Raw genomic sequence first — 16991 nt, forward strand, 5'->3', positions numbered from 1 at the left:
ACCATATGCTAACACATATATATGGAATGTAAAAAAAAAAAAAAAAAACCGTTACGAAGAACCTAGGGGCAGGGCAGGAATAAAGACGCAGATGTAGAGAATGGACCTGAGGACAAGGGGAGGGGAAAGGCTAAGCTGGGATGAAGTGAGAGAGTGGCAGGGACTTATACTACCAAATGTAAAACAGATAGCTAGTGGGAAGCAGCCGCATAGCACAGGGAGATCAGCTCAGTGCTTTGTGACCACTTAGAGTGTTGGGATAGGGAGGGTGGGAGGGAGACGCAAGAGGGAGGAGATATGGGGTATATGTATATGTATAGCTGATTCAGTTTTTTATAAAGCAGAAACTAACACACCATTTTAAAGCAATTATACTGCAATAAATTTGTTTTAAAAAAACTGGTGAAATCCAAATAAACTCTATAGTCTAATTAAAAATAAAAGAAGGTGGTATAGAAACTAGAGTTTCCAATTATAGGAAAAATATATACTTTGAAGTTAAAAGTTATTTCAGTTACCATACAGGATCAAAATAAAGGTAGAAAACAGGAGAGGCCTGGGAGCAGAATCAGGGTAATGAATTAAAGAGCTTCTCTCAGATTAAGTGGGCCAAGAAATTCTATATCTACAAACTTTATCCTACAGGTATACTCAGCCATGTGTGCACAAGGGTATCCCCTGCAGTGGTGTTAATAATGACAGCAGATTGGAAACAACCCACATGTTCATTAATAGAAGTACAGGTATGTAGTGAAACATTAGGCACTAAGCAGATAAGGGTGCACATCTCTTCATGGTTGAATAGAATGGTCTCCAGGATAGATTGTCAAGTGTAAAAGAGCAAAGTATAAACTACTATGTAAAGCTTGCCACCACTTGTTTGAAAGGGAGGCATATGCATTTCTGTCCATATATGTGTAGAGCATCTCTACAGCTAATAATACTGGTTGCCTTTGTCAAGGGGTACTGGAAAACTGAAGACAGAAGTGATATACTTAATTTTCACCATATATCTCTTTCTACTCTTGGGTTTTTTTTTTTTGCCATGTGTATGTATTATCTATGCAGATATATGATTTTTTAAATTTATTTATTTTTTTTTTATTTTTGGCTACGTTGAGTGTTCGTAGCTGCACACGGGCTTTCTCTAGTTGCCGCAGCAGGGGCTACTCTTCATTGTGGTGCATGGGCTTCTCATTTCAGTGGCTTCTCTTGTTGGCGGAGCATGGGCTCTAGGCACGTGGGCTTCAGTAGTTGTGGCATGTAGGCTCAGTAGTTGTGGCGCACGGGCTTAGTTGCTCTGCAGCACATAGGATCTTCCCAGACCAGAGATCGAACCCATGTCCCCTGCATTGACAGGCGGATGCTTAAACTGCACCACCAGGCAAGCCCAATATACGATATTTTTAAAGGAAAAGAAAGGGGTAGAAGGGAAATGATAAGAAAATCTAGAAAACATAAAGTAAGATGGAAGAAATAAGACAAAAAAATCAATAATCATATTAAACGTAGCTGAACTCTTTTCTGCCTTTCAGAGAGAGATTTTATTTGAATTTTAGAAAAAACATCTAGCCTTGCTGTTTATAAGATACACACCTAAAACAAAGTGATCACAGAAAAGTGACAAATAACCAGATGGAATAATATACCAGACAAATCCTAATCCTCCATAAGTGTATGTGTGACAATTACAATATTAATATAAAACAAAATATAATACAAAGCAACAGCATTAAATAGGAAGAGGAGATATTATATGCTGATTAAAAGTTCAGTCTACCAAGAACAGATTGTCACAAACCTTTTATACATTTATAAGAAGCTTCAAAACATACAAAGCAAAGAGTGTTTGCTTTCAAGGAATAATTGTGACATGTATAATCAAAATAGGAGATTTTAACATGCCTCTCAGAAGTAAGAAACAAGTAAATATGTAGAGTATTTGAATCAAAAATTAGTATGTAATCTATATATAATATTGAACTCTGTACCCAACAAATAGAGAATAAACACTTTATTCAAACAAAATAATACATTTACAAAATGTTACATATATATGTACATATAGACTCTAATATTAAAAACAATTTTAAGTAAGAGAAAATAAATTACATATATTTAAAAGTGAATGAAAACTACATAATGCATATGAAAACATGTGAGATACATAATCTTAAATGTATTTGTTAGAAATAAGAAAGAATGAAAATAAATTGACCAAGAAGTCAACTTCTAGGAAAAGAGCAGTTAAGGAAGCAAAAGTAGAAGAAATGAATGAGCAGGGAATAGTAACTTCAAATTTAAATAATAATATTGGTCAATAAAATGAAAACCCTTTTGACCCACCTCCTAGAGTAGAGGAAATAAAAACAAAAATAAACAAATGGGACTTAATGAAACTTAAAAGCTTTTGCACACCAAAGGAAACTATAAACAAGACCAGGGGCTTCCCTGGTGGCGTAGTGGTTAAGAATCTGCCTGCCAATGCAAGGGACATGGGTTCGAGCCCTGGTCCAGGAGAATCCCAAATGCCATGGAGCAACTAATCCCGTGTGCCACAACTACCGAGCCTGTGTTCTAGAGCCTGCGAGCCACAACTACTGAAGCCTGTGTGCCACAACTACTGAGCCCAAGTGCTTAGAGCCCATGCTTTGCAACAAGAGAAGCCACCACAATGAGAAGCCCGCACACTGCAGCGCAGGGAACTCCCCCTTGCTGCAACTAGAGAAAGCCCGCTCAAGCAATGAAGACCCAAGGCAGCCAAAGATAATAAAATAAATTTTTAAAGAAAGAAGAAGAAAACAAGACAAAAAGACAACCCTCAGAATGGGAGAAAATATTTGCAATGGACAAAGAATTAATCTCCAAAATATATAAACAGCTCATACAGCTCAATATTAAAAAAACAACCCAATCAAAAAATGGGCAGAAGACCTAAATAGACATTTCTCCAAAGAAGACATACAGATGGCCAAGAGGCACATGAAAAGCTGCTCAACATCACTAATTATTAGAGAAATGCAAATCAAAACTACAATGAGGTATCACCTCACACTGGTTAGAATGGGCATCATCAGAAAATCTACAAAAATCAGATGCTGGAGAGAGTGGAGGAAAGGGAACCCTCTTGCACTGTTGGTGGGAATGTAAATTGATTCAGCAACTATGGAGAACAGTATGGAGGTTCCTTAAAAAAACTAAAAATAGAATTACCATATGACCCAGCAATTCTACTACTGGGCATATACCCAGAGAAAACTATAATTGAAAAAGACACATGCACCCCAGTGTTCATTGCAGCACTATTTAAAATAGCCAGGTCATAGAAGCAACCTAAATGCCCCTCGACAGATGAATGAATAAACAAGTTGTGGTACATATATACAATGGAATGTTACTCATCTATAAAAAGGAATGAAATTGGGTCATTTGTAGAAACATGGATGGACCTGGAGACTGTCATACAGAGTGAAGTTAAGTCAGAAAGAGAAAAGCAGATATTGTACATTAACGCATATATGTGGAATCTAGAAAAATGGAACAGATGAACCGATTTGCAAGGCAGAAATAAAGACACAGATGTAGAGAGCAAACGTACGGACACCAAGGGGGGAAAGTGGGGGGGGAGGGGGGGAATGAACTGGGAGACTGGGATTGACATGTATACACTAATATGTATAAAATAGATAACTAATAAAGTGCTGTATAAAAAATAAAATACAAATCAAAAAAGAACAGTAGATAAAGTATGTTATGATCATAAAAAGATAAATGAAACCTGATTCTTTGATATGACAATGATTTTGATGAAGTGAAAAAGAGGAATCAAAAAAGCTGCCATATAACGCTATACATAAAAGATTTTTTAAGTAATAAGAGAATTCTGTGTACAACTGTATACCAATAAATTTGAAAATCTAGATGAAATGTTTGATTACATAGGAGAATATATGAAATTGAATCCAGGAGAAGCAGAAAATCTAAACTGATTAGTAACTGTTGAAAAATTTATAAAGATGATCAGTGATCTATCCTTAAAAATGCTTCATCCTACTAAACCTTCCGGAAGGAGAATTCCTTTGTTACGCTAACCGTTCTAGGGCATAAGTAAATTTTAAAAGATTACCAATTCATACTGAAAAGTTAGTGCAACTCTAATACCAAAACTAGGCAAGAATGGTGACATGTACCAACCTCACTTACATAGTTGAAAAGATGCTAAATAAAATATTAGCAAATAATATTTTGCTAATTGCTGTTAAAGAATAATACATAAAAACCAAGGAATTTTATATCAATCTATCATACTCCAAAACTACTATTTCGATTCACATCCCCACCAAGAATAAGAACACCTGGTTTTCTGAATCTTTGCCAACACCAGGGGTGATAGGAGAAGACGACTCTGGTTTTCTTGTTTGACTTCTCTTTTTTTTCTGAGAAAGACATATAAATTGAGTAATTGATATTTTTAAATTTTTAATTTCAAATTAAAAAGTTTAGAGTAGGGCTTCCCTGGTGGTGCAGTGGTTGAGAGTCCGCCTGCCGATGCAGGGGACATGGGTTCGTGCCCCAATCCGGGAAGATCCCACGTGCCCCGGAGTGGCTGGGCCCGTGAGCCATGGCCGCTGAGCCTGCACGTCCGGAGCCTGTGCTCTGCAACGGGAGAGGCCAGAACAGTGAGAGGCCCGCGTACCGCAAAAAAAAAAGTTTAGAGTAATGGAGACATAATATCTCAGGTCAACTCAAGGGAAAATTATGAAATAAATTTCATCTTTGGATCCTCCAGCCTCCCTTTGGTGCTTCCTCTCCCTCTTTCTAGGATCCTTAGGTACTTCAGTCTAAGCACACCATGGGGATGGGGTGCCACAGACAGGTGGACAGCCATCCCCTCCACACCAGTTTTCCAGAAAATCTGTGAAGCCCCAGAGTACAATGCTATTTCAGGCTCCTGGACAAACAACAGCACACATATCTGCATCTCCACCACGCCCACCCTGAAATCCTTTAGCAGCTCCACACTGTAAACCTTCCTTTCCCCTCCTCAAAGCTGTTCCTAAGAAAACCTGATACTCTTATATTTCAGGGTAAATTTATCTATTTGCTACCTTGGAAGAATTTGCATCTGAAATGGGATCTCTAATTGGGCAGTGAAATTTAGGCATCTGCAGAACAAGTAGGTCAGATGTTTAAGGAATTCCGTTTGATGCCTAATTTCTGAATTCTTCTAAAACAATGAGAGATGTTATCCTGGTAGTCCACAGCTTGCTACCAGCTCAGCACACGGTTAATACCTTTCAAACCCTAGCCAGCCCTGGCTTAAAGAGTTGAAGATTTAGCCAAAATTCCACTTCTGCTCCTTGGTTCTTTCTCCAGTGGACCTGAAGTTTTCTTCCCAATTAAGGCACTTCTGAGTTCAGAACAGAGAAGAACTACCTCTCATCTCTGTTCTTGGTTCCAGTCACAGCTGTTCTTCTAACTTGATGCTGATACTCTGTCTCTGGATAGTGGACTAGAGGATTTCTAAGGCAACTGACAGTTTAACCGTGATTCTAGGTACCTGTTCTCTTCATCATGGTGGCAAAACTTAGAATTATACATTAGCAAATCCTACAAAGTTTACTTCCTATGTGGTTAGAAACAGGGAAGCCCTATTATTTTCCCAGTTTACAGATAAAGAAACGAAGTCTAAAGCAGTTGAGCACAGTAGTAATTCAACCAATGTATATATTCAAATAACCTTTTGGCTTCCTTAAGTAGCTTCCATCTGACTTGGAAAAAAAATCTTCATTATTGTTAAGCATGATGTGGGGACTTCATATTAATCCAACTTGTATTAACCCTTCACTGCTACATCTGTACTGTCCTCCCCATCATTCATCCCCAGAGAATACTTTTCTTACCAGAATTAAGAGGAAAAAATGTTATTTTATTGTGTGCTTTTTCATTCTTACAACCTGGATACTAAGTCATTCTCAAGAAGGTTTAAGGTTATTGAGAGGATTGAAGGATCTAGAGGCATCACAATATTGAAACCCTTGAATAACTATTGCTGAGGAGAGAGTGTAGTGATGGCTATATTGCACACGTGCATATACACAAAAACACACGGGCACACACATGCATACATAGTGGGGCCACTTACTGAAGGGCATACTAACTAGCTATTTTTAAACACTTAATTTCTCAACTCATAGTTTAAATTATAGCTTACACATTTTTGCAAATCTGGAAAGTTTTAATTCTAAAACTGAAATGGTAGAAGGCGACATTTTCTTTGGTCTCTGGTTTCAGAGATTGTAACCATAATCAGTGAATTATCTAAGTTGGTTTCTGTTTGGAGGCTACTGAGGCAATTCCCTCTTAATGAGTTGCAGACCCCTCTAATTGAATTCTTGGTATGCATGCTTTTCCTGTGGTTAAGAATCTACCTTATAGATATTAAGATAACCTGTGTTCAAATATGGTCTCATTGATTTAATTTCTCTTGAGAGAAAAAATGCATTGCTAATGGTCACCTTGTCTCAAATTTCAGATTACAGTATTTCGGATGGGATCAGAAGGACACCAGGACATTGATTTAGCCATCCTGACAGCTTTGCTTAAAGGTAAAGAGTTTCTACGTCCAGAGAGTGCAAAAATAATTTAAATGGATTAACACAGTAACCTTATGTCTCCTAAGAGTGGATATAATTCCAAATGATACCATAACACATCCAATTATTGATAACATAAGGGCTTCTGTTATAAGACATTTTTAATGCTATTAAATTCCCCTATAATAGACCTGTTACAGTGTGACTCAATTTCATAAAATTTAAGTGTACTACAGTTCATCCGTGTCCATTCAATCATAAAAATATATGAATTAAAAGGCTAATGTAGGGCTTCCCTGGTGGCACAGTGGTTGAGAGTCTGCCTGCCGATACAGGGGACACGGGTTCGTGCCCCGGTCCGGGAAGATCCCACATGCCGTGGAGCGGCTGGGCCCGTGAGCCATGGCCGCTGAGCCTGCGTGTCCGGAGCCTGTGCTCCGCAACGGGAGAGGCCACAGTGGTGAGAGGCCCGTGTACCGCAAAAAAAAAAAAAAAAAAAAAAATACCACTGGGGAATCTAAGTAAGACATGTAATGAATACAGAACTAACAGAAAACAGTTTGTAGGAAATCAAATGTCCTGTGGACTTATACAATCATTTCAGAGATAATTACCATTTTATTTTATACAGTTCACTTCTTCAGACATAATTAATGCTATCAGTAATTAATAAACTAATTACTTACCTATTCTTAAGCAGAGAAAGAACTCTTTTTAAGGTATGTATTTGTTAATTTGTTCAGACTATAAAGAAGAAAGTTTAAAATAAAAATTCAAATGCCAAAAGAAATAGTCAATATGTTCTAACTTTAGAAAATATTTCTAGTAAGAATGCTATTGATTAGATTAGATCATACAAAACAATGAAAATCACTGTTTTCAGAGTCATTTTCCTTTAAAACTGTATCTTTAAAAAAAACCTCTAAATTTGAAATAAAAATGGGTAAAATCTAATGTTTTTAAACTACTTCTGAATGCATGCCCCTCCAACTCTATTAACTAGAAAATGCAGAATTATTGTCACAAACTAGTACTGATATAAATACACAATTAGTCTTGCTAAATAACTCATTTTTAAATGGCTTAATTAATCCTTGATAAAACAAAAATTTTGACATATATTCTAAAGTAGTTTCTGTCCAATAATTCTCTGCACCAGATACATTTCGTAAGTAACTAACACCCTAGAATGTTTACTGAGAAGCTGTCTTTGCTTAAAATTGGATGATTAATGAATAGGTTTTATGGGAATTTACTGTGGCTCTGCTTTGAAAATTAAAAAATTATTTCTAATTATGTGTTCCATCTTTCCCACCCTTTTTTCTGTGTGTAGGCAGCTTAATACAACACATGCATGATTGCTTTCTTTTTAATATTGTTTTTTTTAACCCAGAACTGTTTAGATAGCTTTATTAAGGCCAAAAAAGACATTCATGTTGACAACTTCATCATTTATATGCAATGCAAAGTTATTAAATATTATGCAATGGAAATAGATGAAATTTTGTCCCAAAGATATCTCCAAAGTCAAAATGTGTGGCATATTTATTTTAGGTTTAAAAGGGCATAGGGGGTAAACTGTGGGAGAACGGTGAAATATTTCAGGTAGAGATGAAATTCACCCAGTATTTTTTACAGTGTAGATTCTTAACAAAAGTATTATTAAGGCCTTCTCTGTATGAGACCACTTTTAATCTTCCTTGTGTCCTTTGACTGTAAATCAAGCTTCCCCAAATGCACTTGTTTCCTGATGGTTCATTTTACCTCTTTAGCCAAATCTTTAACTTAGATGTCACGGAGCAGATTGGCCATGAGCATTAGAACCTTAGCATGGGCCCCCCAGACCTATGTCTGCTACTGGCCTCTTATTATTACTTCATCCCAAAGCCACCCTGAAGCCACAATACCCTCTTTCACCTTGCTACTCCCTTGCATTTTACAAACTTGGAAATTGAGACCAAAGAGTCTAAAAGACATTCAAGATCATCAGGCAAATCAGTGGCAGAGCCAAGCCTTAAACTTCTATTGTTTTGTTTACAAACATGTATGAGTGTTTGGGGCATCCAGGATTTCTTGGCTCTACACTGCCACAGAGATTTCAGGCATTTGCCCCTTTGACTCCACGGGTATCCGAGTGATAACAGATCAGGACATCTACTTCCTTAAAACTCTCAGAACACTTACCACGGCCCTCAGCTGCCAGACGATCTTAGCTGCACGCACAATATCTTAATGATGAAACTAGAATGCCCACAATTTAACCTAATGTAATGGAAGAAAAAGTATAGTCTGACACTTGTTTTATTTTTAAAGATTAGACCTCTGGTGAAATATTGACTTAACCAGGAATTTTTTTAGTTACATGTGATAGAAACACAGTTCAACCTAGTTCAAACAAAAAGAAATAAAATAGTTCACACAGCCAGGAAGTCTGAGGGTGAAGTGAGTTCAGGCAGAGTAGCATGCAGGACTCAAATGGTGTCATCAGGGTCTATACTCCATTTCTTAGACGTTAGTCTGTACACTTGTTATGCAAAACAGCGATCAGTAGTGCCAAGCTCACATCCAATCCACTGAGCAAACCCCAATTCAAAAGAGCCATCTTTCCTCGTACTTACAATGAGAAGTCCCAGGGAGCATTTGGATTTGCTTGCCTTGGTTCAGTGCCCATCCCTGAATTCATCACCGTGGCAAATAAGATGGGAGAATCCCTGTAAGCATGAAATACAAGATGGGATCAGCTTCATCTGAGTCTCAGAGTTATAGATTCCCAACAACACAAAAAAGAGGTTCTGTAGCCAGAAAGTAGAGGAGGAAAGAGTGCTGAGAAGACCAAAAGCAACTAAAAAATATACACATCTCTGCAGTTGTATTAAAAGAAGTACTGAGGGTCAAAGAGTGTCAGATTTACCTCACATGCAAGCACCTCATGCACCTTAGTGGAATAAATTCTTCACTCAGTAGACAAAAATGGAAACTAGGTCAAATGAATACTAATCAGGGTTCAGACATTCTCCCAAGGCATTCTCATGCAGTTCACTTCAGGTAGACCTAAATATGCAATTTATGAATATTATTTACTATATATTGTTATTTATTACTATAATCATTATAACCTTTTCAGTTTTAATTGTCTGTACTTGATTATTTCTGCCAAAAATTTTAAAGGAGATTACATTCTTAACACTTTTTCCCCAAGACCAAAGTCTATCCCTTAGGAAAAAATGATTCTGGGAAGACCAAATTGTCCCAGGCTTTCCCCACTAGACACCATCCACCCCATCCTCCACTACCACCCCAACCCCTCAGAATAGTACTTACCACAGTGAGACCACCAGTAAAGGGCCTTATAATGGTAAGAATTACAGCCATACTCAAAGCATCGCTACTCCCTGATTGAACAAATTGCTTTACTTCATTGAGGCTTGGTTTCCCAATCTGTAAAATTGAGATAATTATCATACCTCACTTACAGTCATTGTAACAATTGTAATTAATAATGCAAGTAAAGCACTTAACAGTACCCGGAAAGTTCTGTTTAATAAATGATGGTTGGACAGATCCTGATGATGATGATGCCAAACTAGAAATGAGGACAGGGACCACATCTGTTTTACTCATGACGATATACACATATACACAGTGCCTGGCACACCGTCAGTATTCAGTATGTTATATTTGTTGGATGCGTGAATAAATGATCAACAGGCTTTGGGATAAGTTTTATATATATATATATATATATATATATATATATATATATATATATATATATATATATCTCCTAGTTCTTTGCTGGCTGTAGAATTGACCACATTATTTAACCTCCGTATGCCTCAGTTCCCTTAACTGTGAAAAGGGAAATTGTACCTTTCTCATGTGGGTTGGTTTAAAAGGGATGCATGAGATGGTTACAGTGGAAGCTCTTTGAGGGCAGGCACTCTGCCTTCTTCATGGTAAATACTGAACACTTAGTGCGTTGATACTCTTCCCCTTCTAAAACAGGCTTTAAAAATTCCTAGGGGATTAGGATGTCCCCCATGTCCAAAATCCAACAGAATCATAAAATGTTAATTTTGAAAGAACACATAAATTTGAAAAAACAACACCCTTGAGCATACATGTAAATAACCAGAACAGACCACAAAAGAAATTTAATCTTGAAAATGGTTGAGCACATGCTAAGCTGCCTTAAAATAAAGTTAATTTTCTGGCAAGTTTATTTTCTTGCATATCCAAGTAGATCTCAGAGCAATAATAGAGACCATGGTAGATAGCAATTTTGGACATTTCTGTTTGTCTCTAATAGGAGAATGCAATAAAAGAACTTAAATCTCTTAATCTTTTTATTTGTGTAACGTTTTACAATTCACAAAGCATTTTCGCATAAGTTTTATCATCTAACCTTTATAACAACTCTGTGGAATGGTTGCCAGTTTATCTGCAAACTGGGCCTTCTGGGGCATGAAAGTGGGAGGTATAGATAATTATGACAGAACAAGCAGAATGAACCAAGAATGTCCAGGTTAAACTGGGAAGAGTGAGCATCCTGATTACAACACCCAACTTCCAATTAGGAAGTTTCCGGAAGAAAAGTATTATGTCTTCTTTGCCTTCGTATCCCAATACCAGGAAGAATGCTTGACATACACTAAGCATTCAATAAATGTCCACTGATTGAAAGAAGTGAAGTTTAGTCCCAAGCCCATCAGTCACTGGCCAAAGTCATATAAACAACCTAGACATAAACTGGGCCTCCTTACCCCTTGAAAGTTCGTTGAGGTGGACTCCAACCTTTCAACTCAGTGATCCACAGAAATGCAAATTCCACATCCTCCCCAGGATTTCTGCAAATTCCTGGAAGATGTAAGTTCTCTTGGTCACCCCTGCCTTCAGGTTCCTGATTCCACATGTGTTATTTCTGTTTCTCATCACAGAAGGCAAAATGTAAAACTCAGCCTTGCCACAGTTTCAAAACAAAAAGCAAAATTCACTTACACAAAGCTTTTAACAGACATAGTAGACTTTTCTAAAAAAGTAGGGATGGAAGAGAAGTTCTCAATAATGCACAGCAGGCATCTCCAATGTTGACGTCCTTTGGCTGTTTCACACAGGGACTTTCCATGGATCCTTCACCCTTGACTTCCCCAATGTCACGCTGTCTCACAGTCTTCTCCCCCTCTTCTCCCACTGTTCTCTTCTTCATGCTCCCTTCTAAGAGTAAAACAAAGTCCTTCAAACAGAGCATTTCATCCCTGTTCTCTGACATTTTGGCCCTGGCCCTGAAGGGCTCATCTACCCTAAGCAGCTTTGCAGGGTATTTTTACAAACAAAGACAGTCTCCTTCCTAAGCAGAGTTCTGGTGCCAACTCATAGGAGAGAGTGATTTCTTCAGCTCCTTTGATGTAGGTAGTAAGTGAGAGAGTGGGGCTTGGACTTATGTCTCTAATCAGAAGATGAGAGTACGATGTTCTTTGCTCCAGGGCCATAATCACCAGCAGTACAAGTTACAATGTGTAGTAGGCTCAGGTGCTTGCAAGAACTGTGAATATCGGCCCCCAGGTCTGCAGCTGTGGCAGGCCATTTGTAGCAGATTTTCAAGATTATGACCGTGTCCGTAATATTGTCTCATTGTAGAACTACAAAGCTGGATAGAACCGTAAAGGTCTAGGATAGGGAGAGGCCTCTGCTGATGTTCAGACAAAGGGGAACTGGGATCCAGGTCTGCAGATGTCCGGGCCTGTTACTCCTTCCCTGCATCGTGCAGCCAGTTCTGGAGGCACATGTCATCATCCTTGGCCTCTTGTTACACAAAAGGTAAACACCTTTCACTCTGCAGCTCCCTCATGCATCAGGATTGGCACGGGAACAAAGCCATGTGCACGTTAAGCTAACTGCAAACCCAAAGCTCCTGAGCAGCTCTCAGCTTGTGAAGACATCATCACTGCCGACTGCCCAGCAGTGCTGTAGAATTATACCTTTTCTTCCTTGACTTGCCTGAGAGCAATGAATCAGCCATTAGTTAAATCACTTATTGAATATTCTGAATTACATAACCATGCAGATTGGTAAGAGCATGATTCCAAAATGAATAGTTTACATTAATAACAAAAGTAATAGTGATAACAATAGTAAAACATGTAACAATAACAACTAATATGGCGCTTACTATAGTACAAGCATTAACTAATTTAATTCTCACACTACTACAGTAGGGCAGGTACTATCAGTATTAGCCATTTTACACTTGAGGAAACTGAGGCACAAGCAGGCTGCCTTGGCCAAGATCACACAGCTAGAAACTGATGGAGTCTGGACATGAACTCAAGTTATTTGAGTCCAGAACACTTGCTCTGCATCCTAAACCTCTATGGCCAGGATCAGATATTAAGGACTACCCCCATTTTTTACATGTTCTGAACAATAAAGGGTGGCTAAACTTTCCTTGATGTATAAAAAAAAATACAGACTCCTAGTTAAATATGGTCCACTGAATACGTGGATCTACTATTATTAGTCTCCACTGAATCCCTCTAAAACAAGAGTAAATGGTATTTATTTATTTATTTATTTTTGCGGTACGCAGGCCTCTTACTGTTGTGGCCTCTCCCATCGCGGAGCACAGGCTCCGGACGCGCAGGCTCAGCGGCCATGGCTCACGGGCCCAGCCGCTCCACGGCATGTGGGACCTTCCCGGACCGGGGCACGAACCCGTGTCCCCTGCATCGGCAGGCGGACTCTCAACCACTGCGCCACCAGGGAAGCCCTGGTTATTTATTAAAAGCATTGGAGCAGAACAATATTTTGTGTTCACCACACTGATTTCTCTTCTTGCACACTGAAGATTAAATATCCTAGCTTTCCTTCGAGAGAGGTCGGGACCATGTGACTGTGCTTCAACCAAAGGGATGTGATCAGAAGTGGTGTAAGCCATTTCTAGACCTGGAAGATGAAAAGTCAATGTAAGAATGGAAAATAACACACCAAAGAAAACTGAATACTAAGCTAATACCAAGCTGACTTACACTTCAAAATGCTCAAAAGGCCCAGAAAAGTGGGGCACACAGAGGCTAAAGAAGTAGCCAGAATGCCATATCCACTCCCCTAGACTCCTGTACACTCCAAAACCCTCTCCAATCAAAAAGCAAAGATTTATTCTCTGAAGAGGGTAAAACATATTCTCTGCACCAGGAGACACCAGGTGCAAGGTGAGGGCTAGGCTATAGAACTGACAATGGGGGTGCTAAATAAATTAATAGATATTGGATGCTGAGACCCCAGCCCTTCGCCCTCCACTTGGTTCCCAGCATGCTGGTGGCTGGGATCTTCATCCTCCAGTGAGGAGACTGGAAGATCCTTTTTTGTAAAACCACTCCTAACACCCGTTGGCAACTCTGACATATATATAAGCCCTTGATAATTTAGGGACCTCAGTACTAAATTCTGAGAACTACTGTTCTCAGTAGTTACTGAGAATTACTGTTTCACTATACAGTTGGTATTCTGTGTGGTAATTGTTCTCCATCCAGGAGTGTCTACACGGCAATGGCATTATTAACCTGATAAAATTATTAAAATATTATTATTAACCTGGTAAATTTATTGTCAGGAACATGTAAGACACTCAAAATATTTGCACAGTGCTTTAACAAAACAATTTTTTCATGTTATTCTATTTAATCCTCAATCCCTTGAGGGAGATATTGTTGACCTTGTTTAACATGAAGAAACTTGGTCTTGGGAGAATAAGTAACATTTCTAAGCCCCCCAGGTAATATCAGGGATAAACAGCCTAATCACTGGGGCACCTACTATAAGGCATTATCTTAAGTGCTGCGAAGTCTTCAAAGTCTTAAAATATGGTAGAGTACACACCCCAATGTAAAATGTAAACAAAATGCTAAAAAAGTGCAAATGAAAGAGACTGCGGGTTCAGGGGAAGTTTTATTATAGAGGCAGCATTTGAAATGCACCTCGGCAGTTCAGAATACTAAGCCTATTATATTGAATAAACAGCCTAGAGAAATCCAAAATAAATAGTATGCCAATTATTTTTTCAGAGGAATTTAAAATCAAAAAGAAGATATATATTTTTTTCTTTTTCAAATTATTTTCCCATTTAGGTTATCACAGAACATTGAGCAGCGTTCCCTGTGCTATACAGTAGGTCCCTGTTGGCTATCTATTTTAAATATAGCAGTGTGTACATGTCAATGCCAAACTATCATCCGTACCCCCCGCCCTTCCCCTGTGGCAACCACAAGTTTGCTCTCCAAGTCTGTGAGTCTGTAAGAAGAAGATACTTTTTAAAAATCTTATTAAGACTGAAAATCAGAGCCTCCAAATAAACAGGATATAAGAATGTCCAAACAGGGTTTCTTTTGCCTGTACAGGTGTGCAACATTTTATCCAATCAGTACCTTCCTTACAATGTATTTGTAAATTGTATCTTTTGAACTGTATCATACTTTAGACACACTTGTACATTCCTAATTAAGGAAAGACTAAGCCCTTTTGCAAAAGAGAATCCTTTTACAAAAATATCATCTAAGTCACTGTTCTGTAAGTATTCATTTTTACAATATTGTTACCAAAAGTGGGGTCAGGCTGCTTGTCCCTCTGAAGCCGATAAAGAGGCAAGGCTGGTGGAAAGGAAAGTTTGCTTTATTTCAGAGGCCAGCAACTGTGGTGGAGGGTGGAGTCCTGCCCAAAGGCCGACTCCCTGCAACTGACAATCAGGGGGCAAGAGCTTTTATGGCGGAGGGAGGGGGCCACATGCAGAAACAGCACAGTCAGTTCTGCCAGTCCTCTTGAAGTTGGTCATGCTGTGGTCTGATCAGTGTCATCTTGATGTTTTCAGTAAAGTTAGTCTTCAGTTCCCGGTCAGTTTGTTTCCATTTCTTTGAGCCCAGTTCTCAGAATTGTGGCAGCTTATGTCATGGCTACAGTCTGGTCATCATGTAGTTCACTTCTTCCACCTGGTGGGGGTTTCAGTATCTACAAAACAGCTCACAGGATATGGCTCAGAATATTACTTATAGCCCTTGAGGAGGAACTAAAATAAAGGTCCTTGACTTTGCTTAATGACTAAACTTTTTTTTTTAATAAATTTATTTATTTACTTTTGGCTACTTTGGGTCTTTGTTGCTGTGCGTGGGCTTTCTCTAGTTGCGGCGAGCGGTGTCTACTCTTTGTGGCGGTGTGCAGGCTTCTCATTGCGGTGGCTTCTCTGTTGCAGAACATGAGCTCTAGGCGCGTGGGCTTCAGTAGTTGTGGCATGCAGGCTTAGTAGTTGTGGCACATGGGCTTAGTTGCTCCACGGCATGTGGGATCTTCCCAGACCAGGGCTCGAACCCGTGTCCCCTGCATTGGCAGGCGGATTCTTAACCACTGCGCCACCAGGGAAGTCCCTTAATGACTAAACTTTTATTATTTTGTCCTGTTTGACTGTTTTCCTTTGCTTCTGCATTTTCTCACTTCTCTGATTAAATTTATTCTTTGACTAAAGTTTTTCTACAGATGAAAGGCAGGCAGTGGACATGGTGGGGAAAGGACCATAGGGTCCTGCTCCGTTTCAGCATGAGACTTTCAAATGGAGAACTCCTATTTATGACTATCAGGAAGGGGTGGCAGTAGAGGTGGGATAATTGAAATGAATGGAGCTGGTAGGGTAGAGTGGATGGAGCCCAATTTCGGACCAATCTTTTCTGTTCCAAAGGAAATGAAGAACACTGAATTCATTTTGGGTCACTTCAAAAACTGGCATGACTCTTAGGTAGTCTTCTAAGGACTCTATCCAAAATAAGAGACTCAATAATAGAATCCAAAGGAGGACTCAGGAGATTACATATATATTTATTTTATATATATATATATATATATATATATATATATATATATATATATATTTTTTTTCCCTTTGAGAGTAGAAACTTTGGTTCAACCTTATTTTCCCCAGGGCCTAAAAGAAAGGCTGATGGAGAATTGGAATTCAATAAAAATCTGTTGAGTAAATGAAAACAGCTGGGGATCCAGCTCTCTTCTCTAAAGTCAGCCCTTAGAGGCAGGGAAATGAAGACATCAAGAATTTCAGCAAGGAGTGGGAGGTGGGGGTAGGTGAAATGGGTGAATGTGGTCAAAAGGTACAAACTTCCAGTTATAAGTAAGTTCTTGGGAGGTAATGTATAGCGTATAGCATGGTGACTTTAGTTAACAATGCTGTATTTTATATCTGAAAGTTGCTAATAGAATAGATCTTAAAAGTTCTCATCACAAGAAAAAAATTTGTAACTATGTGAGGTGATAGATGTTAACAAAATTTATATTGTACACCTAAGACTAGTACAACATTTTATGTCAATTATATCTCAGTAAAACTGGGGGAAGATGTTTTTA

The 16991-nt window shown here is 38.6% G+C and overlaps 1 protein-coding gene across 21 annotated transcripts in view; it reads left to right on the top strand.

Moving 5' to 3' along the window:
* TRPM3 (transient receptor potential cation channel subfamily M member 3) overlaps positions 1-16991 on the top strand; it is a gene marked incomplete at both ends in the record, with an annotated part of 787829 nt that overhangs the window by 661734 nt on the left and 109104 nt on the right. For all 21 annotated transcript variants that reach the window (XM_082657218.1, XM_082657236.1, XM_082657222.1 and 18 more), the window contains one exon: positions 6536-6608. In XM_082657218.1, the coding sequence (XP_082513344.1) occupies positions 6536-6608 (73 nt within the window). The remainder of the gene's footprint in view (positions 1-6535; positions 6609-16991) is intronic.

The sequence above is a fragment of the Grampus griseus genome (genome assembly GCF_964374135.1).
Source record: "Grampus griseus genome assembly, chromosome: 6".
In the NCBI taxonomy this organism is placed as follows: Eukaryota; Metazoa; Chordata; class Mammalia; order Artiodactyla; family Delphinidae; genus Grampus; species Grampus griseus.